Below are 26458 nucleotides of genomic sequence, written 5' to 3'. Positions count from 1 at the left end.
GTAAAGGTTCTTCACACTCGCAGCTCTTCTGGCAAAGAATCCTTTGTAGCACCTTTATTTTTAGGAGTGTACTGATAGTGCAAGATAAGCCCCAGCAACCACATTGGCAGTAGTCTCTCAACTAGCTGGTTAGCTAATGTTAGCAAACTGATGATGAGCTGAGGATATGGGTCACAACCTCAGCAATGGGATTATGACTATTACTCACAAGCAGAAGGCAGTATACTATTGAAGGCTCTAGATTTTGCATACAGTGCATTCTTTGGAGTGGAGATGTCATAATTTGAGTGCAATGCATCCATCCCAGATCTCTCCATGTAAACGAGTGGTTGAGAACTTGAGTATAGAGTTGCTTAAGGCATTTGAATGAGATTTTAATGAGTCAAGAGACCATAATGATGACGTACATAAGTGAGCATTAGCGATACGGCATGTAGCTACCTGCATTTTGGTGTCTAATCTCATTGTCAGCACGGTTTTTGGCTTTTATGGTCCACAAGCCCTTGCAGGATCTTCTAACTATCCACTGGGTTCCATGAAGTACCATGTCTTAGCTCAAGGTTTGTGGAGGGTTTCTTTTGGTGAAGTCCTTTTAGACCTAAAAGAGGCTCTTGAAGGCCTGTGAATGGGATACTTCTTAGTGATGCACTTAACGATCTGCATTATAAGGACGTTTCTGTAATTTTGCCGTTTTCTTTGGTGTGTATGTAGTTTTAAGGTTGCAAATTTTCATTCTGTGGGATGTTCACAGTGGTTAAAACATTAACAATCATACGTACAAACTGGCTTGAGGTGGCTGAGAAAGGAAGCCTAGGCTCCTGTGGGCCTTTCTGGTGGTTTTTCTGGGTAATGGCTTCTCTGTTGACTATATTAAGCTGTTTTAGTGTTCCTGTCAGGTTTGAGGTTTGAGGTTGGAGGGTTTGGCGTGCTGTGGTGAAGGCAGGCTAATAACAAATACAATAACACCCTTTAAATTGATGTTTTCAACCAACTGAAAATGAAAAAACGTCTTTGGTTGATGGTATCTTCACCTTATTTATGTTCAAGGAATTTCTGCACAATGCTTGCTGGCAGTATTGTCACTGTGGCCTCAGGCCTGATACATATCTGAAAGGCGTGTTCCACTAGAATGCGTTTATTGGAGCACAATGTCCTGTGTTTATTTATTTAAAAAAAAAAACTCTTTTTTTATTTAAAATTATTAGATTTATTTGATTGACTTGTTCTTCTCTTTTGTTACGGGACCTGAAGGCGTCTCATTTCCTCTGGCTTGCGGTTTGCCGCTTGAGCTGTTGTGACCATTAAACATCTGCAATAGGCCTGTATGTTACTCACCATGCAAATATGTGGGAGTGTTATTTCCAGAAATGGGAAGCAAGCTCAATATTTATAATGTAGTACTTCCCCTTCACCCTGCGAAGCTCCAAGTGATCTTAACACTGTCATACTGCATATGTCTCTAAACAGGACAATAGGAGGTTGATGGTCTAGCCTGTTTCGTACAGTCACACTGGACGGTCATGAGGTCATGATCCAGAAGAAGGCAGTCCTGCAGAGAGAGGGTTAGTCAGCACTGTTTGAAGACCAGCATCAGCTCTGCTACTTTGTATATGGGATCAGGAGGAACCTGGTCTAAAGATTGACCGTGCTGCTTCTGATGGCGGTCAATATCCCATCTGGACTGCTGGAGGCTTGTGTGGTTGTCGGAGCATCCACTGAGAATCTCAAGGAGTTATACCAGGTACTGTATGTGTTTATTAAGATTATTATAATACAGACGGCACTGCTGAAATGTAGGACCTGGATCAATCCCAAGAAGATTCATTTGATTCCAGGCGTTTGGAAATCCCAAAATTCCAAAACTTAAGCCTCATTTCCACAGAGTCACATCACTGTTTTGAAAGCTTTTCTGAAAAACACACCCATCTCCAACAAACACATCGATAGTCTGGCTGTATTTAACTGGAAAACTCAAATATGCCATTTGTAACAAACACTTACTGACTTATTCAGTGCTGAACAGCTCTCCACCATCTCACAGGCGAGGACAAGCTTGTTAACCTACTCATGTTGACTTGCTGAGATCATGTACTCTTATTTTTTAGTGTAGCCAAGCATATACAAAGATTAAAATTCAAATTTAAAAAATCTGTAAAAAAAAAAAAAAAAAAAAAAAAAAAAATCAATAAAATCAAATATAAGATACTTCAATTATATTAACAAATAAAAGAAATGCAGAAATATCATCGAATCATTAATGGAGTAAAACATTTTTAAATGCTAACATTGTCTTTTATACAAGTAGGGTTGCAGCAGTATACCAGTCTTAAGTTTTATACCATGGTATAAATTAAATGGTTATCACATTGTGTACATTTGCTTAATACTGGTTTTGGAAACAAACATTCAACCAAACAGAGAATCCCACCAATGTCTTACTATTTTCAGAGTTTTAACCTATCAATTGATTAATAGAGAAAATGATCAGCAGATTAATTCTTAATGAAAATAATCATTACCTGGAAACAAAATAGTTCAAAAGAGCTCCACCTTACATGCAGCATTTATATTTATTTATTTTCAAAAGGGAGATGTTTTACACATACTTTCATTAATTATTAGTTTGGTACATATAGTATATATTTTGTTCAACCAATTCATTCCTTTAAGCATAAATAATAATAATAATAATAATAATAATAATAAGAGGAATTGTAAAATGCTGTAAAAACTGTGATATTTTCTGAGACAGTAATCTTCCTGTGGAAATCACATACTGTTGCAATCCTACATACTAGTCAAGTAGATGTATATTTGTCATTTGCACAACATGTCGGGACATTCATGCATTGAAATGTTTTTGGGTGGGCTCAGGTAATGACTACATCAGGGTAGTATACTTTACAGAACTACAGATACTAAACATACAGAAACAAGAAGGTCACATGTAAGAAAACTCTGTACAAATATAATCCAAACTATACAAACTATATACAAATACAAACTATACAAACTGTATAAATATAATGTTGCTGTCAGGCAAAAACCTTGTATCTCCATTTTTACAGTTTTTTGACTTTTTAGTGTAAATCTGCCAGTTCTATTGTATATATAAATAAGAATATTATGTAACAATTATGCTATTAATATTATATCAAATATTATATAACTTATATAATATAAAGGTTATATACCCCTCACCCTTTGGATGGCCGTGAGAATAAGAAAACACACAAAAGCTCATCCCTTCCACTGTACTAAATGTATATTATTTGTGTGGTTTTATTATTTTACTTTGAGTTTTTGCTTTTAATTTTGTAAGTCATATCTATCAGTAAAGCAGTCTTTAATGTAAACTATGTGAATCTGTTTAAGTTTCAACCTGCAGAATTATGTTATGCAAGAAATTAAACTTTGCACTTTGCCTACAGTGAGCAGGCGCCTTTGGAATGATCATAAACTTGCTGCTGTCGGGCTACAACCTCTAAAATATTATCTTCACAGAAGTTAAAAACCTTCATTTTTAGTGGATGTTAATGTGTCAGGATTCTATTTCCAGTATTTCAGACCCTTTCTGTTGGTCCATTCATTGTGAAATGATGCTGGGGCAGTTGGTGTAATAATCACACTCATAAAATGCTGCAGTTGAAAATGAAAAACAAATGAAAACCAAACTGTGAAATGAACAAAAAACACAATTTTTCTTAGTCAGAAACAGAAGATTTAAATTTCGTATTCTTTTTTGGTTGATTGTTTAAGGCCCCATTTCTATTTCCACTCATCTTGCAACTTCTCCGTCATGGGGCTAAATTAAACATATTTTGTTTATTATAAATTTTTTGAAATGTATACAAAATTGTAATTTAAAAAATAAATATATATATTAAAGTTTTAGTAAATATTTCCCCCTTTTTCTACCTATTTGATCATGCCAAACCCACTCGTTCATAACTCCTTCTAGAGCAGCCGACACACTCAGAGTAAAGGGCTGGGTCCCCAGCTCCATCACACCACACCAGCCAACAGGGGAGAGCGCCATCTACCCAGACTGCAGTCGCTGATGGCAAAGCGGCATGGCTCGGAATGACCTGGGTCATAGTGGCAGCACATAAGACCGCTGAGCCACATTCGGAGCCCATCTTACTTTACTTACTTTACTGTAAAGTAAGTATTACCTTATTCTCACTTGATTTATCATGTCTCGTTATCAGGCGCAGCTGCAGGGTAAAGAGAAGGAGCACCCCCTCTTGGAAGCAGAGGTGTTGCAGGTCCATGCACCACCGTTTGTGTTTAGGGAAAGTCAGACTGATGGTCATGGCCATGCCCCAGCGTTCAGCAGAGGGCAGAGAAGACGCTCCTTCTTGAAAAAGAAGAGGGAAAGAGCTGCTGTGTCCTCCAGCAATGGGACCAAGACCATCGATTCCAGCAGCACCAGCAGTGCAGATGATCTCAGTGTTCCTAAAAACATTGACCTCATTGCTCTACCCCAGCTCTGTTTCCCAGGTAATGAGAAGCCTTTTTAGAACTGTAGTCAATGAACAAACGTATGTATTACTCTTGTAAAGACTTGTATCATTAACTGTATCATAAATACATACAATCAATAAATAAATAATTTAAATGTAATAGTCTAGGATGTACAGGGGCATTGCCAGGGATTTTGGGCCCCATGAAAAGTCACAAGCCCTTAAAATCATCACAGCCCCCCCTCCCTATGGTTCCCTATGAAGTATGTAGCTTAATCTTTTAAAACAATAACTGTATGACTGTTCATTTCTATTGTCTAAATCCCACGGGCAAAATGAGCACGCACTTTTGGAAAATGTATTGGTGATATTCCGTTTCTCTTTGGTTAGGTGGGTTGGTGGTAGCCACCGAAAGTCAAGAAGACTCTTATCACTTCCTTGTTTTCACGGATGTCTTTGGGAACCAGACACATGGAGTGGTGGTTCAGTATTACAAGTCCTTACAGGTGAGAGTTTGCCTACAGTGAGCAGGCGCCTTTGGAATGATCATAAACTTGCTGCTGTCGGGCTACAACCTCTAAAATATTATCTTCACAGAAGTTAAAAACCTTCATTTTTAGTGGATGTTAATGTGTCAGGATTCTATTTCCAGTATTTCAGACCCTTTCTGTTGGTCCATTCATTGTGAAATGATGCTGGGGCAGTTGGTGTAATAATCACACTCATAAAATGCTGCAGTTGAAAATGAAAAACAAATGAAAACCAAACTGTGAAATGAACAAAAAACACAATTTTTCTTAGTCAGAAACAGAAGATTTAAATTTCGTATTCTTCTTTGGTTGATTGTTTAAGGCCCCATTTCTATTTCCACTCATCTTGCAACTTCTCCGTCATGGGGCTAACCCTAACCCTAACACCCTAACATTTTGATACAGAAGATGTGGGTATTATCTTATATGCAAGCGCCTTTAAAGGCCAAAATCAAGAAAATGGCCTTAAACTCCAGAGGGTTGAAGGTGCCCTAGACTTTGTACCTTGACATAGTTGAATAATGAGAGTTCGGTACATAGAAGGGAACCCCAGACACTGTTGTATCCTCCTGTAAAAGCAAAACCTAAAGTAAAACCTTTTTGGGATTATGTATTACTATGTCCTACTAAATTACATTCAGGTAATCCATGCCCTTTTTGGCTGTGTCTTAGTTTTCTCTGGACGGCATGACAAGTCAGAATGGCCACCGTTCTTCCAAACCTCTGCGGCTGTACACAGCGTATAGCATCTGTGTCATATCTAAATACCCGTACTACAACGCTCTCCGAGATTGCCTGTCCTCGTGAGTATCTCACCACGTTTAATGACATATTTTAATGTTTAAGGTCGAATAGAACTGAATAGACCTGGAGTGTTTGCAGCAGTGTCTTCACTATATGCATACAATCTCTCATCTCTACACTTATCAGTTTCCTGGTTCAGCTGAAGACCTGCCGGATGGTTGACTTTGAGGAACAAGTAAAGGAGTTCTCTGCCAAACTTGCACTGGTGCCCATCCCACCTCCTGGACAGCTGCAAGTGGTGAGTGGCTTTAGTGAAGCACTTCATGCATTCTCTGTGCGATGAAGTCCCTTGATCCCAATATCCTGTCAGTTCCCCTGAGGTTTTGAGATGGTCAATACATGTGAAACTATGTTCCACACAATTATTAAATTCCTGGAAATCTTTGTAAGACTTCATTTCCATCCAGACAAGCAGCTGTAGAAGAATGGTTTTGGCCTTTTTGTCTTTACAGGCATTCAATCTTAAACCCCTGGAGATTGTCCTTCCCCCTAGAGAAGACATGGACCGGCCTGCTGTGGACCTGGACCTCCATCTACCTTTCCTGTGCTTTAGACCCGAGCAGATCTTGCAGGTCAGTCTCCAGAACTGGGTGCTGAACATTATAACCTAGTTTCCCAGACCGAGGTTAGGCCTAAGCCCAAGATAGAAAGCACTAGGAATGGTAATTCACCTTTGGCTCTGCAAACCAGTCCAAGACTAACCTTCATCCATGTCTAGGAGTCTAGGCCTAATCCCAAGGCATTTACAATACAATGTCGTATTGGACATTGCATTGATCTTAAATTGAATAATTCTGGTGCTGAACCCTATTAAAGACAGTATAAAATATTAAATATAAATTCTGATGTCCATTGACATTGAACTGATTCAATGCTGGGACTTGCCCATGTTTCCAGGTTATCTGCAGTATTCTCACGGAGCAGAGGGTGGTGTTGTTCTCGTCAGACTGGGCCAGGCTCACACTGGTTGCGGAGTGCTTCATGTTCTTCATCCATCCGCTACACTGGCAGCACCCCTTTGTGCCTGTCCTCTCCCGCCAGATGCTGGACTTCCTCATGGCTCCCACGGCCTACCTCATGGGCTGTCACCTCCACCACCTGGAGGAAGTGGCATCAGTAAGTATTAATGGAATTATCAGCCATGCCTCCTTAGATAAGCTGGTTTGAGAGTTTATCCTGGTTGGGTTATCCTGATTAATCAAAGCTTGGATTACATTAAAAAGGTGGGTAATGTTGCTTCTTTCTCCCTGTCAGGAAACAGAGGACTTGATCCTGGTAGACATTGACGATGGAACAGTCTCGTCTTCGTGTGATGCAGACCTGCCGGAGATGCCATTGATTGCCGTGGAGTGTTTTAAAAGGCGGTAAGTACAGGCAGAGGTGCATTTCTTAACATTTAGGTCTAGGTGTATTTCAGTGTACTGGTGTGGTCAGAGGTTTACATATACTCATCATGGACATGAATGCCATGACAATATTGGGCTTCCAGTGATGTCCAGTGAGTTCTAAAATGTCTTATAATTTGCCAAATATATATATAAATATTTCTTACAGATGTAATACCTAGATAGGTTATGTATATGTATGTGTATGTTTCCATGCAGAGTAGAGGGGCTGCACATACACTACGACTTGGAGTTGTGCCGGCAGGGCAGCAGCTCAGACTTGAGTGATCTGCGGGTGCGTAGGAGGCAGTGGCAGCGCAAACTCAACTCTGAAATACTCAATGTCACTCTTGAGCTCATCGTCAACATCTTCAGGTTGGTCTTCTCAAAGCTCCATGGTAGTCCAGACTCGCTGACCTTCAGTGCGAGCGCAGGAAAATAATTTTCATCAAGAAACTAAGAATGACTGCTGTGTTATGGATATGGCAGCCAGAGGGGTGTGTGCTAGGGGATTGCTGCATAAAGGCTTGATTGGAGTGTTTTTGTTTTTTGATAACACCATCACACCAGTGTTGATGTAGTGACAGGAGTCTTTGTTGGAATTCAAGATTTCTCATCTGCTTCAAAGCTTCTGCATCCTGCTGATAACTTGTTGGCATGAAGACTTACTCAGATCTGTTCTTGTGTATTTCCCACTCTCATTAGAGGTGTTCATGATCACTTGAACTTTGAGCACCGGGTTTTCAACAGTGAGGAGTTCCTCAGAGCTCAGGAGCCAGCTGATCAGATGTTTTACCAGAAGGTAAATAAATCCCAAACACTCTTGTCAGTGAAATTAGTCATAAAAATGTAGAACTGGACAGTAGAACTGCTGTCCTGTTTCAACCATATTTAACTTTTCGTCAACTTATAGATGACGATAATGTGACAAAACTTACATCGCCACTAATTTATTTCAAATTTATTCTAATTATCTAATCGTACCAGCCTAAATCAGCTCATTGTTCACCTTTTCTTATTCCACTTTTCCATTCCTCCTGAAATGGTGCAGCAGTTACATTCAGGTGCCCCTACAGGCACATCATTTAAGGTGGAATGGGAAACAAGAAGTTGCCAAACGCCTGAACTTGAAGCCTTTTTTTCAGTATTATTTCGAGTTATCATCCAACACCTGGTTTGGTAAATCAGTGCTTAATGATGTTAAACCAGGTGAGCTGGTAATGGAGTTGAACACATCCACGCTGTGCTGGCTGGGGGCATCCAGGAGAAACCTGGCATCTAGCTTTGTTCTCCAAACTAGCTCACAAGATCTCTACTACGTTCTTCAACATGAGAAATTCTCCTTACTGGTTACTGTATTTATGTTTACCTGTATCTGTTCTAATGTGAACTGGGGATTCTACAGTCTTACTGCTGAGAGAAATGCTTTTAAAACATGTACTTAGCTGCCTAAAACTGCAGAGTGTTGTGGGTAAATGTATGTCCCGCAGCTAATTGCTAATTGATTACTTGTGTCTTTTTTTATAACAGGTTGTAAACTGACATTTTTGTCCTTGTTGTAATCGGATCAGTTTTTAAACCATTGTGCTGTGTAATAACTTGCCAAGTTAACTAAGACCCCTTTTACACCATGCGTCTTGAGTATCAGGATTATATCTGGATAAGGCCAAGCCACCTAAAACCATTTCAGGAGGTGGTCTGAGAAATGCCTCTGTCTCTCTCCAAGACGAAAAGCCCTCCCTCACAGTACAACCGGAAAACCAGTAATACTCGTATTTGCATATTCCGTCCCGCACAGCAATCAAATTTCAGTCTGACTCACCGGAGACGCTTTTGACAACCCAGTGTAAATGCATGTGGCTAAAATCTTGTCAGCATACAATCCAGATAGTAGTCACATGAAGTGACCAGGTGTAAACGGGGTCTAAAAGCGTTCATAAATGTGTTTGTATGTGTATCTTTATGTTTGCAGGTTTTGGACACACACATGTTCCATTCTTTCCTGAGGGAACGCTTGAATAGGAAGATGGATGCCTTCACGCGCATGGAGATCAACACTCGGTCCGAAGCTTACAGGTAAACTGGGTGTTTACAACAGTGCTGATTCACTCTCATTAGCTCTCCATCACTCTGTTTCCCATTCTGGTCTACATTCAGTTCTCAGCTGGTGAAGACGTTTTTTTTTTTGGGGTACTAAAAACATATGTTCAAGGGAGTTCTTAGTACTAGTTCCCATTCTTTTATACATCAAGTTTTCTCTATTGCTACATATCCCAGACTGTCTCTGCTCTCTGTTCTTCAGAATGAGGACCATGTCCGATGCACCACGGAGGCCCACCACGCAGGAGATGGCACGCAAGTACACGGGCCCAGAAAACCGTCTGAGTAAGAGACTGGGCATGAGTCTGCCGAACCTGGTGGAGGAACGTTCTTTGAACGGACCTGTCCGACAGCTGTCCTTAATGAAGAGCCCTCTTCAGAGTGACAAAGGAGCCACATACAGGCCAGGTCTGAACTATGCCAGCTGCTTCTAAGTTGGAAGTGGTATTCCAAAGTATTTGTACTGAACCATATGACCTCTTTGTTTTGTTTTAGGTTTCAAGCTTCCATCAAAGCCATTTAAAACATTCAAACTTCCAGATTTCCCTCCTCCCCTGGCCTTTCACTATGTTCAGAACTACTACATGGATCTCATTAATCACCTAAGTAAGGTCATTACCTCAGTGAGCCCAGAGGACTCCTCCCTGCTGGCCCGCTACTACTACCTTCGTGGCCTTGTGAACTCCGTAGCCGGAAAACGTCTGGACGCCCTGACAGACCTCCAGAACTTGTATAGGACGGACACAGACATCTTCCCAGTGGAACTGGTGACGGCGCTAGTGGACTCCCTGCAGACCAGCGAGCGGGCGCTGGCTGACCGGCGACCAGATCTGAAGCGGTTAATCAGCCGCGTGAAGAAGAGCAGCGAGCAGGCGCGACTCGAGGACGGCGGCTCGGTGAAGAAGTTTGAGCTGCCGCGGACTCACATGCTCGTAGAAGATTTTGTTCGCCGGGTGCAGGAATCAGGCATCGTGAAGGACCTGGGGACAATCACACGCCTGTTTGATGCTCTCACTGTTGGTAAGTAGTAAGGCTGCCACCAGCAGTTATTTCTGTAGTCAGTTAACCTATCGAGAGTGGACATCAAAGGTAAACATATGTGTCCAAATGTTTGTGGACACCTCTTCTAATGGATGCTTTCAACCACTTAAAGTTGCACCCATTGCTGAGACAGATGTGGAAACACACAAACACAGCTTTTTTAGTCCCTGTAGGTAAGCACTGCCAATACAATAGGACTCTCTGGAGCAGATACATTCACAGTGACATTAACCTGTTGGCACCATGCTGCTTAATGCCAGGCGTGGGCTTGAGAGATATAAAGCCCCCTAACATTAAGCTGTGGAGGAGTGGAACTGTGTTCTCTGGAATTAACGCAGTGCTTTATCCAATACTTTGGGGATGAGTTGGAGAGTGTGATCATCCAACAGCCTGACCTCACTAACACTCTTGCCACTGAATGCAATCGAATCCTCACAGGAGTGCTATAAAATCCAGTATTTGCTTCTGGCATCAGATTTTGACGGCAATGTTTTTGGCATTGTCGGGCAGCCGACACACTCTGAGGAAAGCATCGGGTCCCCAGCTCCGCCACACCAGCCATCAGTGCTGGCCAACATCGCTTAAGAGTAATGCAGACAGACAGCGCCATGCACCCACCCGGAGAGAGCTCGGACAATTGTGCTCTCTTGGACTCCGGCTGCTGATGGTAAAGCATCATGCCCAATTCCCCTGTCATTGGCCATATTTAGGCACTTGCAACCCTGTGGCCAGTTAAAGTACACTTGTCCAAAGACCATGAAACTGAGAGGCCACAATAAGTCTTTGGGGCACAAATTCTTTGTCAAATGAGTTTTAAATTAGGTAAACTACTCAAATTTAAATTAAGAAATAGTCTAAACAGCATATATAGTCTGTGTCTGTACAGCTATCTCTACTGCATTACTGAGTAAACATGTACGTAATGGCATGTTGACTGGAAACAGAATCTGGTCAGTGCAAAGGTAAAATAAAAAAACTACATATGGAGTGAGGTGAAGTGATTGTCGAAGAAAGCTTGAGAGCAGAAAACAATGGAATGACAAAAAGAAACATCCTTGTTATCAATCCTAAGCTTCCTGTGGGAATTGCGACCTGTCAAAACGGCTGTGTATTTAGGAATATCCGTTGTGAAGCTCCTGAACCTAAAGTGAAAGTGTGCAGTGGCACTGACTCCGAGGCTGAGTGCATTTCTGGCAAAATGATCCATCTCCTCCCAGGACTGATTTATTGAGACGGTTCCTTCCGGACCTTCTTATAATTCAGTTGTACTCTGTTCTCTGGACACCGCAGGCTGGTCGTGTCAACAAGCTGTATTTGGACTAAATTTAAGCGATTTGGGTCAAGGTAAAACTGGAGATTCCTTTTTTGGTTCCATGAGCCGGGCGTTAATCACAAGCAAGGCTCAAAGCTGTGTTAGATTTTCCGGAGTGTACTCTTTTTGCCTTGCCTGCATTCCCTCCCTGCTTTTGCTGCCTTTGCATCATTATTCTTGAAGTCTTGATCTTTCAACTGCACTTATTGGGTGTCCAATTGATACAGTACCCACCACACTGGGAATCTACACTCACTACAAGCACTTTATTAGGAACCTCATGTACCCTTCTGCTATTGTATCCCATCCGCCTCAAGGTTGGACACGTTGTACGTCCTAAGAGATGCTTTTCTGCTCACCACAGTTGTATAGAGTTGTTACTGTAGCCTTTTTGTGAGCTCCAACTAGGGCAGCCACAAATGACAAAATATATTTTATTTATATAATACACAAATATTTTTTGGTCGATTAATCTATCAACTATTTTAACGATTACTAGATTAATCTAAACGATTAATTAACGATCCTCTCACCATATTAAATTCTTTGATTTTGAAACCAAATGCTTTGCCATTGTATATTGTCATCCAGAATAGAGCCTGAGTGTTAGTCTTTGTCAGGTGCTGCTGTGGTATGGCATCGAAGCTTTGCCATTGTGTACAAACCATTCTTTTTGTTTTGTGCTAATTTCAGATTCTCCCCTACTTTCAACACTTGGGGTCTTTAAAAAACCTATTTTGCAACCCAGTCAGGTTCTAAATGGAGCTAAATGGATGACTGAAGCCAAAAAATGGCACATCCCATGCAGCAATTACATAGTATTAATGTGGAAAAGCACTTTAACTGTGCTTTTAGTGTTTTAAAATATCTACAAAATCCTAAATTCATAAGAAGGCAGCTCTAGCTTCAACCAGTTGGTGCTATTGTTGGTGACAGAAGGGCTGGGTTGCAGGTGTTCCTAATAAACTACTCGGTGAGTGTATATCCTGGCTGTCCAATGAAAAACATGTATCTCCAAAATGGTGACTTTATAGAAGAAGGCAAAAATGTGATTAACTCAGTATATTTCAAGTAATTTAGAGCATTTCTATTGGTCTACTCACCCAGAATCATTTACACAGCACACTACAGACCAGCTATGGGGCTCAAACCGTAAAAAACGGGGACAAAAATGGAGATACATGGCTTTCATTGGACAGCAGCAATATGCACTATGCTAAGCTTGATACTGTACAAATGTAATTGGAATGTGTGTACTACCCCTGAACCCCCTGCCCCAGTATAGACTGATAAGAGCGAATGTGGTTTGCCAGGTATGGAGTCTGCGGGGAAGCTCTCAGCCCAGTCTGTTTTTTACCTTGATTCCTCTCCAAATGGTAAGGTGCACCCCTGCTCCGCCGGTTAACGGCCTATGCCTGTTGGCTGTTGCCTGTATGTGTGGGAACTGCTTCTCTCATTTACAGCTGGAAGTGATTCAAACCTTTTAACTGTTTGCTTTAATCTTTAACCCCGTTTGCTGTTTAACTTCAAGCTTGTGCCTCTCCATTATTGGCCCTTGCAATAGGTCACACTGGCATGACGCTAGTTAATCATTTTCCTTTTAGGTTTAAAAACCCCTGCTTTTTAAACAGAGAGTTCCTGGAGAGAGAGTGGTAGGACCGGTTAGTGTTTGCAGTGTCTGCCTTTTTTTGTTTGAGGTGGCTTAGGTAAGGCACAGCTTGACAGGGTGTCTTCTAGACGTTCTTCCTTTTGTGTAAGGAATGTTGAGGAGCATGCATGATTTCCAAACTGCATGGGTTAGAAAAGAACAAGAGGAAGTACAATATAAACCACCTTTCTGGTTTGTTGGGACTGTCATGGTTCTCTCTGCACTGCACTGTGAGATGACTGTGACTAAGTATCTGATTACAAATGTTTTCTAGGTTCCTAACGATATTCAGTCAAGTAAAAGTAGGTCAACTCTTCGGTATTACCAGGATTTCTGCATTGGGTTCTACTAAAATGTGGTCTGATCTTAGAATAACACACCTACCTAAACTAATAAGACACTGTACTGCCCATGCCTTTTCTTTTCAGCACATTGATTAAACATCCACATTGCAGGCTAGAAAAAGTAAGTGAATCTTAAGGAATTAAGGAAATGAGATTCAGAGGTGCTTTGCTCATTAAATAAAGGCATACAAAGTCTGGGTCCTGACAAATCTGTTCTTCTCAGGAAAGACTGGTTAGTGTGAACCCCGGTCTTCAATGCAAACACCTTTCAGAAGACCTTCAGAAGATGTGTTCTAGAGACACATGAAGCAGAAGAAGCATTGTTGAAGACCTGGGTGTACATCAATCCAAAGTTATTTGCAGCTACAGGAAATGTTTGGTGGAGGTGATTGCTGCTTAAAAGGAGGAATCTTCAGGTTATCAAATTCAGTGGTTCACTTACTTTTTCTAGCCTGCTCTGTGGATGTTTACGCAATGTGCTCAATAAAAGACATAGGCAGTATAAGTGTTAGAAGTGTGTGTTATTAGTTTAGTTAGATTGTGTTTGTCTATAATTGTGACTTGGATAACGATCAGGCCACGTTTTATTAGCAGTCAGTGCAGAAATTCAATGCAGAAGTATCTCCGAAGGGCACACTCTCTTTTCTTTTGCAACTGTATCATTTGGCCATTACAGTTCCCCCGATATTGTCACGGATACCACACATAAACCACTGTTTATTAGCAACTTTATCTCCAGGACTCGGACGGTGTGGTTAATATTGTATTACTGTAAACGTCTGCAGTAGTTCCATGTATACTAATTCTAATAACAGCTAATATTCTGTGTGTTTTTACACATTTTTCTGTACTGCTGTTCAGGTAGAATGTGAAATAACAGTCCTGCTGTCCCTCTCACTCAGACTACAACTAACTGGGTATCACCTATTACAGGTCAGCAGAAGCAGGTGGACCCTGAGGTCTTCCGTTTTTTCTACACCATCTGGAAGGAGACGGAGGCTGAAGCCCAGGATGTGGATTTGCCAACCTCTGTGCTAGAGCACTTGGAAGCTAACGAGTGTGTGTACAAGCTGTCCTCATCTGTAAAGACCAGCCATGGGGTTGGCAAGATCGCCATGACCCAGCGCCGGCTCTTCCTGCTCACCGAGGGACGACCGGGTTATGTGGAGGTTGCCAAGTTCAGAGATATTGAGGTGAACACATAGAGCTATGTTAATGTCTTTGAATTATGCAGATTTTTGCCTGTGTTGAAAGTTAATATCATGGCCAGCACAACAACCAGATTAAGAGCTTGTAGAGTTTTGGGAAATGTGTGGTGAAGAATCATCCAGCCACTCCTGAGGGATGCACCTGTCTAAGCGTTGACACTATTAACAGGTTCATTCCCAGGTTCATTCCCATAGCCATCCATGGCTAGGAATCCCAGATAGCTTAATTGGCCTTGTGCTCTCTCTCTCTCTCTTTATGTGAATAGGACAACCTCCCCTCTCCCATCACTTAGCGTGATGCTAGCCAGTGCAGGTGTCTGTTGACTGGCTTCACTGTTAGCGTTTCCCTCCAAACGCATTTGGCTGTGCTATGATGTAGCATCAATAGCAGTTTGAAAAGATGCAAATGACTGGCTCAATGGGACTCGTATGGGCTGCACTCTTAAAAATAAAGGTGCTTCAAATGTATATGACAAAGCTGTGCAAGGCTGATTTTCATTTTTGGAAAAAAGGATAAAGGATAAAAGAGACTTTGTTATCATTCGCATAACATGTGGTACATGGTCCCAGTTACACCCAAAGAGCAACTATTGAATAAATAAAATCATAGAGTAGAAAAGAGTAGACAAAAATGGGAAAACTGGGATTGCAATGACAATTACATCTTCATTTGAGCAATTCCTTTTGGCCTCCAGTGTAAAACTGTAAAAAAATTAACCTGCCACCTGCCGTCGATTTATTTTATTTAGGAAGTGAAGATATCATCTGCTCCTTTCCTTCTTCTGAGAATCCCCTCCCTGAAGATCAAGACCAGCCGAAGAAAGGAGACATTTGAGGCAAATTTGAAATCTGAGTGCGACCTGTGGCACCTGATGATCAAGGAGATGTGGGCAGGGAGGAAAATGGCAGACGAACACAAGGTTTGCATGATGTGGTTATGTTGATCAGTTTAGCCAGGGACTATATAGAGGTTTATTTTTTTTAGCTGCATATGGCTGCATGTTACAGACTCTTCTTCGCAGGCATTACATTACAGTGCAAACTCCTTTTGTCTGTTTCCTCTGTTAAAGAGTGAGAAATAATGTACCTCTGAAAGTTACTGTCTCCAGTTATACTGTCTCCAGTTTTACTCTCCAGAGATGTTTGAGATCAGATGCAGATGCAGAAATGTAGTTAATTCCTGAGTAAGGTGTGCAGAATTTGACTACAATAACCCTGAAAACAATTTTTACAGGACCCTCAGTATGTACAGCAGGCTTTGACGAACGCTCTGTTGATGGATGCTGTGGTCGGCTGTCTTCAGTCTCAGAAGGCTATTTATGCTGCTTCTAAACTGGCGTACTTTGACAGGATGAAGCGAGAAGGTTTGGAATCACATATCAAACCATTATAACTGTCTTAAGGTTTGATGCCTTTAGACAGTTACAAAATAAAATAAAAAAAACATGACTGTCACAGTCATATCCAATTATCATGACCGCCCCTGGTTTGGAATGAACACGGCCCAGGATGTCACAGATGCGGGGTTTGCTGCAGGTATAAATGAGTGAGTGCAAAACGATCGCCGTGGGCAAAGGATGTGATTTGACTAGTGTTCAAAAGGGCATGATAATTGGGTACAGGGTGAAGGGTGGTAGCACTTTGGAAACCGCTAACCATGTGGGATGTTTTAGAGAGCCTCTGATGTTCTTGACTCTGGCGAGTGGTACAGAGCTATCACTGCACCACTGTGGACCAGTTAACCTCTGTAATGAACACCTTCCAGCACCAAATACAGTCTTTGCCTTGACATCCAAGCCAGGGTTGGTTATTCCCACTGTATTCCCCTATAGGTAGATGGTCATCATATTTTGATAGGACTGTGTGTATGTATGTATGTGTGTGTGTATGTATATATATTGTATTTTTTGGGCCAAGTGTACGTTCAGTGTGAAGTAAAGTAGTCCATGCTTTCAACAGTGCCTATGATGGTCCCCAAAACTACATCTGAGACCCTGAAGCATAAGATCAACCCCTGTCTGAACCTGCCGTCTCCTCAACCTGTTGACATTCTGCTCTATACTCCAGGTAAGATATTCCATGTTAAGTCAGTTCTCTCACCTGTAGTCTCTCCTTGACGTGTAGTCGTTTAGAGTTATCCAAAGCAATTTTCAAAAACCTGCAAACAGTCGAAGGCATCTGAAAGGATTCATAACTTTAATTACAGGCTTAGTGCCATTATTTATATAGCACCTTTTGAAGAAAAAAGAAAGTTCAATAAGTGCTGTACAAAAGGACAAAGACAATACAATAGAAATAGAAAAAAAAAATAAAGTAAAATATTAAACATTTCATTTTTTAAAATAATAAAATGCAGAACAGGAAAATCTGAGTAGTTAAAATCCAGGTAAAACAGACTTACTTATTAATATTCAACAAAGGGCAACTGCATTATCACAGCAATGCAGATGAGTCAGGTTGCCTTTATGGCAGCTATGCAGGCCCAGAAAAACCTGTTTTCACTCTCCTGAGTATCGAGTAAAAAATCCAGTCTTCTTATCACTTCTTTCACTGTGGCTCAGTTGACTCAGTTATTATTGCTGTATTCCATCGTCACAAAGCAAAATGATCCAGTGACAGAGTCTCCTGTGGAACAGCCTGGAGCAAAATGACTCTCAAATGTTTTCAGAAGTGTTGCCAGACAGAATGGTTGATTTCAGGCATTTGTGGTTTCATTTTCTCTTCTGAACTCATCCATATTTATCCGTAGAGTCCATACATCATTTCCAAATACATAGAATAGGATTTCTTACATTGTAGAAAGAGAGAGGCATTTGAGTCCTCTTCAGTCTCCCAAACAGATCACATTTCACTGGTATGTTTTGGGATTTGGAGACTTTGCGAATCAGCAGCTCACACATGCATCAGTCTTAAGTTACCATCATGCAAAAACCTTGCATGTCCAAAGCAGCAACTTCAACTTGGAAGTAGAAGACATATTTTTTTCCAGGTCATTTTGGACCATTTCTATTGGTTCGTTCATCATGACTTCTGGACACGGTGTAAAAAACAGTTGGTAGTTGCATCTCCAGTCTCCCAAATGGAGCAAGTTTAAATGGTTAGTGGTTTGGAGGCTTCAATAGCTTACACATTTAAGTCTGAAATCACATTCAGGGCTTTTGGGGCCTTGGGGCTTTTCAATTCATGTGACATTTGTTCTTTTCATATTCCACTGAGAATCCAAAATGAGTTCAACTATCAACTATCTATTGAGTTTGTTTGGTTTGTTTGACCCGTGTCTTTTTAGCTCATTCGGTTTTGCTGGCCTCTTAGCGTTTGATAGCTGTGGGTGCAGCTGAATGTGGAGAGTTTTATTTTGTTCAGGAGAACTATGCGCATGGCTGTCAAGGAACACGACATGACAACAGTAAAAAATCAACAGGATCTTCCAGTTATTGTAATTCGGTCTAAACATATGAGATGTTTAATGTTATTCTTTGATATGACCCAGACGTACATTGTTTTATAACTGCTAACTCATGGTGTAGGGAAAAAAGGACATCTCTCTGAGCTTGTGTTCTGTCGACCTCATGTCTAGACCAGTTCCTTTTGTCTACGCTGGTTGTTACTCAAAAGCCTTGAGTATTTCGGTCAAACAGCAAGAGCTGTTGAGGCTCTTCCTGCTTTGCTTCGTCGTATGCTGAATAAGCCAAATGGTTTCCCTATTTTGGTGGGAGACACTATGGTTAGGACCTTGTATTAAGATCATGATGCCATTGAGTACAGCAAGGTAAGCCACTCAGCTTTGGGTCCATATTGTAATTCTTACAATGGTGAAAGTCTCCACATCACCAATGACAGCAATGTAGCCATGTTTGCTACGACTGGAAGACACTTTAGCCCTGTAGAGCTCATGGGGTCGAAACCAAATTTCTCAAAACAGTGCAGATCAAGTGCAGCACATTATGCAGTCAGTAACTTTTGGGTCTCATGAAAATTAAGTTTGACACCCAGTTTTTTTGTTTTTTGTGGGGTTTTTTTTCTCTTTTTTTATTACATCAGATTTATATGAAAATAACAAAATAACACATTTTCACATTTTTCATATCCTGTAATCCATTTTGTATGATCAGTTAAATCAAATATACAAATATTTATTAACTATGTATGTAACTATTTATTTATTTATTTATATAGTACAGTTTCACGTGTCATTTCCATGCAGATATGTTTACCCCCACACTAAAAGTGCAGGCGAATGATGAATACCATTAAACCTGCCTTGCAGAGAAGCTGCTACCTTCTGGTAGATCAAGTAGGGTCACATATCAGGGTTTTCAGTCTGGAATCTGTCTGGACCAGTTTGAACAGTTTGAACCCCTCACTTACAGCGCGGACCACCATGTGCTGACGTCCTCTATTGTCTAAGCTGGAGATTTGTGTCTGGAAAGCATCCATGTGAGCTGGAAGTGAAACCGTGACATTCCTATCTCTTGCGTCGCACATTTGAATGTAATCATAAACATCACGTGATCACTCCGAGCTGGCCCACCGTCGTTCTACTGACTACTGAGTTCATGCGACGTGGGTTTAAAGTCCGCTGCACAAATATAGGTCACCCATTCATTCTCCTGGCAGGCAGCCAACATCTGGCCTCAGATGTTCACTCTCAGATTGGAACGATGTTGGTAAAATAAGGGAAAGTGTTTGTTTTCTTTCCTCTATACTCTTTTTGATCCCTAACCGTAGCTTTGGCTTATTTTAGGTCAGCTGGGTGAAGCAGACTCGGGCAGCGGTGGATATCCAAAACTGTGGTGTGCTTTAAGTGGTGGGAAAGTGGTGGTGTTCGACGCTGCCAGCTGGTCCATGCAACAGAACTGCCTTCAAGTGGGGACCTCCCGCCTGGTAAGGGAATTCCCCACACATGGTCTTCTAAAGAAAAGTGATACAGTGGGTGCGTCCAGAAACTTTTGTCCTGCCCCTCCCTTCCTACTGCTCCTCAAAGAAGTATCGAGGAGAGAAAATGAGACAGCTGATCCCTTTCAAGTATGATGTTGACTGCTGATGAACTGAGCCTATCACAGCATGTGCTTTCAGCACACCCCTAATACTCCATAGATATTCGCAGCTGCTGCACAGAGCCAGCACATATATACAACGTCCATTTATTTGTGTTGATTATGTGTTGGGAATGGTTGAACACCTGCATAGATGCAGTGAATAGTACGATCTGAATCTGGCTATACTTCTTGCATTTGTTTTGATGGGAATTAATGCCATTGCATACTTTCTGGGCGTGTGCGCAGTAATGTCACTTACAGCCCATACAACAAGTATTATACCTTTATACCCCTGCTACTGTCACAGTAGTATCTTCAGGCTGTTTTTATGATCTCTTTATTGAGGGCATAAAATTACACCCTGGCTATCGGCTGCATTTTGCCCTACTAAAATGGTTACAGTTTGTCTCAGTATCTTGCAGGCTTTGCTGCCTCCTGGTGGTTTCTGGAACCCACTTCAAGTTCACTTCAGGTCACTTTCTGCCCTTGTTTTGACTTTTCTAGAACTGCATGCTGGGAGTAGACCATCAACAGCTGTGGATTGGCTCTCAGGACTCGGTCATTTACATAATCAATCCATACAGCATGGCCTGTAATAAACAACTGACGGAGCACCGCGGTGAAGTCACAGGCCTCGCCCTGGAAGACAGGCCTGACAAATACAGGTAATTGACACTAATACCTCTTATCACACACGGTATCCATAAACGCCTTCCGGTCAGCGCAGGTCTATTTTTCGGTTCCATTTCCTTATGAGAGCTCTGGCAGTTTTTTCCAACAATATCTGTGTGATTTATGGTATGTAAATGACTTCTTTATTGTTGAGTAAAGGTGAGGCATAGTGTACGAACTGTTAAGCAAGGTGATGGTAGTTTTAATGCCCTGAGGCTGTTTTGCTGCCAGTGGAACTGTTGCATTGCACAAAGTGAAACATGACTGACTTGGCTTACTTGGCCAGACACAGGCCGTGCAACTAACTGCTGGCGTGTTAAGAACTGGCTGATTGGGACCCCGAGGATCTGATTTGGGAGCTCTACATGTGCATGAATCTGTCCCATGAGTCCCATGTCTCTGTTCCAGCCCGTTGGTGGCGTACTCATGCAGCGCAGAGGGGACAGTGATCATGTGGGATGTGGCCACACTGCAGGTGAAACGTCACTTCAGGCTGTCCTGTGACAAACTGCAGTCTCTTCAGATCCACAGCGGGAGATTATGGTGCTGTAAGTCATTTTCGTTGGATTTCTGAATAGTTATATGATGTTATATATAAATTGTGGTTTAGGGATTCCACGTCCCGAGGTCCACTTATAACGTTTGTGTGGGTTCATAAATATAAAAAAAATAATAAAAAAATAAAAACATAAATTTTCTACCCTCTCTTGATCCCTGATAATTAAACAGGTACCTTTTGGAAGTGTGCCTTTAAGGCTAATATATTTAAATGACAATTGTTGTGATTGGCTGCTCTGCATTGATACCAATTCAAAAATGAGCTTGGACTGAAACACGTTTTGTAGCTTTGCTGTGAACTGGCGTGGCTAAAGCACTATAAAAAAATGAAAACTGCTTTAGAATAAACATGCCTGCTGATTGTTTAAGGACTCCCATAGGAAGCCATAGAGCTAACAAGCTCATTAAGCTCTAAGTCCTTAAAGGTAAAGGTTATTGGAGAGCTCAAATCTCTTGGTTTAAAAAAATGAAAAGCACTGTTATGGAATAAACATGTAACTGCATTCATAGTTGTGACATCACAACCATTACAAACCCAAAACAGGCTTTAAGCAGCTTAGTACCCAAATAGATAAATATATAGGGCTGGGGAGCAGCCTTCTTTGACACGTTTATAAACATCAGACATCTTGACCTCACTAACGCTGTTGTCGCTGAATGCAATCAAATCCTCACAGCAATGCTCCAAAATCTAGTAGAAAGCTTTCCCTGGTCAGTAGAGACAGTTATTCCAGAAAAAGCTCTTTTGATTTAAAAAATGTAATATATGAGCAGGTGTCCCAATATTTTTGTCCATATAATGTACAAACTCAGAACAGGCTTTTAGTAGCTTAGTACCTACATATATAGACTAAATGGGCTGGGAGCAGCCTTCTCTTGCTTTGTGGACATCAATTTTGTTACTTTTTAGAGTGCTAGGCTGCTGCGTAGAGGAGCCCATGGCTGCTGATTGTTGGTTTAAGGAGTCAGTGTGTTTGTAAAGCTTGGAATTTGCATCACCTGACATTTCCTTTACCATGACTGTGAACATGCCATAGAGCTAACATGTTGATTAAGGTCTGAAACCTTTGTAAATATTGTCTGATACCTTAAATCTCTTAAAATAGAAAAATGTAAATAATTCCCATGGAATAAACATGCAATTGGCTGCTGATTGTTTGAGGACTCTGAGAGTATTTGTAAAGCTTTTTGCTTTATGTATAAATAGCTATTTATTTAAATAGCTGTTTTTGGATGGTCTAAGCTAGTCTTTGATGGTCAGGGTGGTTGAAAAGCTGGTCATTAAGTGAAAACATACCCCATGCTGGTAGGCTAGCTGGTTAACCAGTTCTTTACCAGCATTGTGTGTGTTGTATTTGATTCTGGTCATACTTGATCATGCTGGTCATCCAGTGTGAATGACAAATTCTTTCAATCTTTAAATCCAAGATATGGTCTTGTTAACGTTTCAGCCACAGCACAATCAATTTACAGTTCCAAAGTACACAAGGGCTTTACCATTATCATGAGCTCTGAAGTGGTTTTAGCTGCTTCTACCTCCCAGTTCAGGCCATCAGCTGAAACATCAATCTTTTATAAGTGAAGTCAAATGTGTTCCACCGTTTTTAACATTGTTCATTTCCCCTTTGGTTTGGTTTTAAGGCGCCCAGGACTGTGTGATGGAGGTGCGTCGTAACGGCACCCTGCACCGCAAGATAGCTCTTCCTGATCACCTCCGGGGTTCATCCAGCTTTTACAGCAGCTTCGTGGTCTTTAATGAGGTGGGCAGCACCAGACCTTTTCCTGTTTTCCTTTCAACAGCTCTACACCCCGCAGCCCTGCTGCTCTCTAAACACACTATGGCTTGTTTACTTCCTGTCAGCTGGGCCAGGTGGCGTGCGTCATAATGCTAGAGAGCATTTTATGAACTGCTAATAGTGAACACATGCGGGGATTCAGTTGGAGACTTGAGCGGAGAAGTACTCAGATGCAGTTATTTTGCCTTAGAATGAAACACACTGAAACATAAACCAGTACGTCCTCTTCTGATAGCTGAGGTTGTCCAGACAATGGAGAGAAGACATGCATGGATACCCTCTTGCTTCCCTGACCTTTACTTCGTTGCGTGCCGAGTTTGCGCTGCCCTTGCAGACACTTGCACAGGGAGGCCTGGTTCGCGTAGCAACCCATATTAGCATTACTAGCACAGTCTGGCAGTGATGGGCTGCTCACCAGTGTTATAATGTGTAATAAACACATTTTTGGTGACTAAAACTTTTGGCCAGTACTTTTTATAAATGGTATCCAAAGTAGTACCTGTCACTGTACAAAAAAAAAAAAACATCAGGGAATGTGGCTGAGAGTCAGTACAGTTAAAATATGGCATTATGTGATACCATTATGGCAAACCATGTGCCATTGTAGTCATCAATTGACTCTATTGACATTAGCTTGATATCAGATGCCGTGAATGTACAAATGTCACCTTCTTGAAAGTGCTTATGCTTAAAGATGGAGGTCCTAGTCTCATCTCGTTTGATCCTGCAGAGGGATCTATTATGGACTGGCTGCGCAAACGCAGGTGAGCTGTGCGTGTGGCACCTCAGTGACCTGAGGAAGCCCTTCCAGAGGATTCAGCTGCCAGACTGCGCTGGCGTCACCTGCATGATCAGAGTCAAGAACCAGGTGAGTAATGGCACACAAGCAATCCCAGAACCCTCCGTGTTGGCAAGTAGAGAGTGGTCATGTTGATCTTAATGTACATTTGTTGAAAGGTGGGGAGTTTGGAGGCTTTTTTGCGGATGCATCGTACATTGCACCAGAGCACACTGGCAGTCAAGTGCTCACAGGCACATAGGCTGATGTTCGCCTGCTGTTGATAGGTTGATAGGTGTGGTCTGTTCAATAAACACACTACCACACTTCACTGCCTTAGTCCTGCCTAGATTTTTGAATTGTCTTGCTGCACCGCTCTTTTGAGGTCTATTTACAGATTCTCAGTGACACTTAGGTTAGGGGACTGCGATCCACTGATCCACCAGACAATATTAAGACCAGGACATCTGGAACAACATACTCTGGACAAATTAATCCAATACTGAATTATTTGGACACAGTAAGAGAGGACATGTTTGGACCAGGTGGACCAGACACAGCATTTGAACATAAGACCCCCTATCAACTGTGAAGCATGGTGGTGGAGATGTCCTGGTTTGGGGCTGCTTTTCTGCAGTAGGGCCTGGAGAGCTCTCAACCAGAATCCACTAGGAATTCTTTATTGTATCAGAGGGCGCTTGAGGAAACTGTGAGACCATCTGACAAAACACTAAAGCTGAAACGTCACACAGCTGAAAGATTTCTGCATGGAGGAGTGGTAAAAACTCTCTCCCAGTTAATGTCAGAGACTGGTACATTATGGTACATCATAGGAAACATGTAACTGTTATTTCAGCCCGGGGGGGGATACCAGCTATTAGGGCACAGGTTTGCAGTTCTATTAATGACATTTTATAAATGATTTCTAAAGACATTTCTTCAGTTTTATTGGTTTAGTTAGATCACCTTCATCTCTTAATGTTGCTTAAAGGAAAGCAACACATTCTGTTTTATATATATGTTTATATATATATATATATGTAAAAAGATAAAAAGAAATTATGGGGTCTTCTTACATTTTCACATGACTGTATCAAAACTTGGCAACGGTTGAACACATTTCTCTCTTTCAGATCTGGGTGGGTTGCCATGGCCACAGCATGTATAAAGCACATGGGAAGATCTATGTGGTGGACACAGATCGCCATCTGGTGGAGAAGGAGCTGGTGGCTCATTCAGACTCCATTCAGACCCTTTGCTCAGCCGAGGACCGGTACATCCTCAGTGGTGCTGCTGGTCAGGACGGAAAGATTGCTATCTGGAAGGTGGAGTAGGACAAAAACTGGACCTCCCTCCGCCAGCAGACTTCATGTGCCACATATGTGTGTGTGTGTGTGTATATATATATATATATATATATATATATATATATATATATATATATATATATATATATGAAGGATTCTGGATTTATGCTTCTTATTATGAAGCCCTCAAAGTGCATTAAAAGCATGATATGAAGGACTTGATATTATACTTGATAATATATACTATCAGTATTCACTTTCAGTGGGCTGCCGTATGCCTAGCAGTTTGTAGTTGAGGGTGCATGCTTTCCGTTTTGCGTTTTATCAAGAACCAGAGCCAAGCATTTATTTATGGAAACTGTATTGGACCCGTAAGCAGGTTGTTTATTCTACAGTAGTATTTTAATTATCATATTGATATGGCCATGTTTTCTACAATAATTTTTCATAATGTACAATTTTTATTTGACTTCTTTTGTTTACACTGAAAACATGGTTGCTGTAGATATAGTTAGATATTCTGTGATTTGCCTGCCATTCACTTCTCATTCCATAGACTGAAAGAGCTAAAAAACATAACTGCAATACACTCCCTAGCATTCTAACATAAAAGGCACAGGATAACTCCACATGTACATCTTTCCAGCATAATATTCTGTATACGGTGTAAATCTTTTTGTAAATCGATTAAAAAGAAAAAAAAGCGACATTTTTAGTTTTTTAGGAGTATCTTAAAGGTGTGGGAATATTTAGACCCTTTCCGGTTGGATATCTATTCTTGAGGCATCTTGATTTTGTATTTCTGTAGCTTATGTTGTTTTTGTCCTTCATATGTAGTGTTAGCTTAACTGGCTAAACCCAAGTACTTTACCAAATAATTAAACTCCTTTTATTTTGATCCCTTTTGTTTTCTTTGTGTTTACACTACACATTACATACAATATACCCTGACATAACATTAGCACCACCTGACTAATATTGAGTAGATCCCCCTTGTCCACAACAGATCTCTTTGTTTGAGGCATGGACTCCACAAGACCTCTGAAGGTGGCATCTGGCTCTGAGATGTTAGCAGCAGATCCTTTAAGCCCTGCAAGCTGTGAGGTGGGGCCTCCATGAATCGCATCAGTGAGCCTCATGTGCCCACGTTGACCTTGGCAGCGCTTTACCGGTTGTGCATACCGAGAAACACCCGCAAGACCCGCCTGAGGTTTTGGAGATGTTCTGACCCAGTTGCCTAGCCATCACAGTCTTGATGCTTGACCATTTGTCCTGCTTTTAACATACCCCCTTCAAAAACTGACTGTTCACTTGCTGCCCAATATGTAGATCCCACTCCTTGACAGATGCCACTGTAGATGAAGAGAATGTTCTTCATGTTTTCCCCACTTATTGCACCATGTCAGGTTGGATTATGCAACAATGTTGTAAATAAGGTGACCATGGACCTTCTCCAACATACAGCCTTCA

General features: G+C 41.4%; 1 protein-coding gene across 1 annotated transcript in view; it reads left to right on the top strand.

The window, feature by feature from the left end:
• Positions 1-25886, top strand: part of dennd3a (DENN/MADD domain containing 3a) — a 30403-nt gene extending 4517 nt beyond the window's left edge. Inside the window, exons 2-24 of the mRNA XM_072675333.1 lie at positions 1468-1741; positions 4212-4503; positions 4857-4972; positions 5669-5799; positions 5927-6038; positions 6253-6372; positions 6698-6916; positions 7055-7164; positions 7405-7560; positions 7891-7987; positions 9158-9261; positions 9488-9693; positions 9781-10305; positions 14564-14823; positions 15588-15758; positions 16073-16202; positions 16798-16905; positions 19583-19722; positions 20382-20542; positions 20958-21097; positions 22749-22867; positions 23634-23771; positions 24815-25886. Coding sequence (XP_072531434.1) covers positions 1658-1741; positions 4212-4503; positions 4857-4972; positions 5669-5799; positions 5927-6038; positions 6253-6372; positions 6698-6916; positions 7055-7164; positions 7405-7560; positions 7891-7987; positions 9158-9261; positions 9488-9693; positions 9781-10305; positions 14564-14823; positions 15588-15758; positions 16073-16202; positions 16798-16905; positions 19583-19722; positions 20382-20542; positions 20958-21097; positions 22749-22867; positions 23634-23771; positions 24815-25015 — 3840 coding nt within the window. The 5' untranslated portion in view covers positions 1468-1657 and the 3' untranslated portion in view covers positions 25016-25886. The remainder of the gene's footprint in view (positions 1-1467; positions 1742-4211; positions 4504-4856; positions 4973-5668; positions 5800-5926; positions 6039-6252; positions 6373-6697; positions 6917-7054; positions 7165-7404; positions 7561-7890; positions 7988-9157; positions 9262-9487; positions 9694-9780; positions 10306-14563; positions 14824-15587; positions 15759-16072; positions 16203-16797; positions 16906-19582; positions 19723-20381; positions 20543-20957; positions 21098-22748; positions 22868-23633; positions 23772-24814) is intronic.
• The last annotated feature ends 572 nt before the right edge of the window (positions 25887-26458 follow it).

This window comes from Salminus brasiliensis, chromosome 3 (assembly GCF_030463535.1).
Source record: "Salminus brasiliensis chromosome 3, fSalBra1.hap2, whole genome shotgun sequence".
Classification (NCBI taxonomy): Eukaryota; Metazoa; Chordata; class Actinopteri; order Characiformes; family Bryconidae; genus Salminus; species Salminus brasiliensis.
Note: the sequence above shows the minus strand (reverse complement) of the source record. Positions and strands in the feature narration are given on the sequence as shown.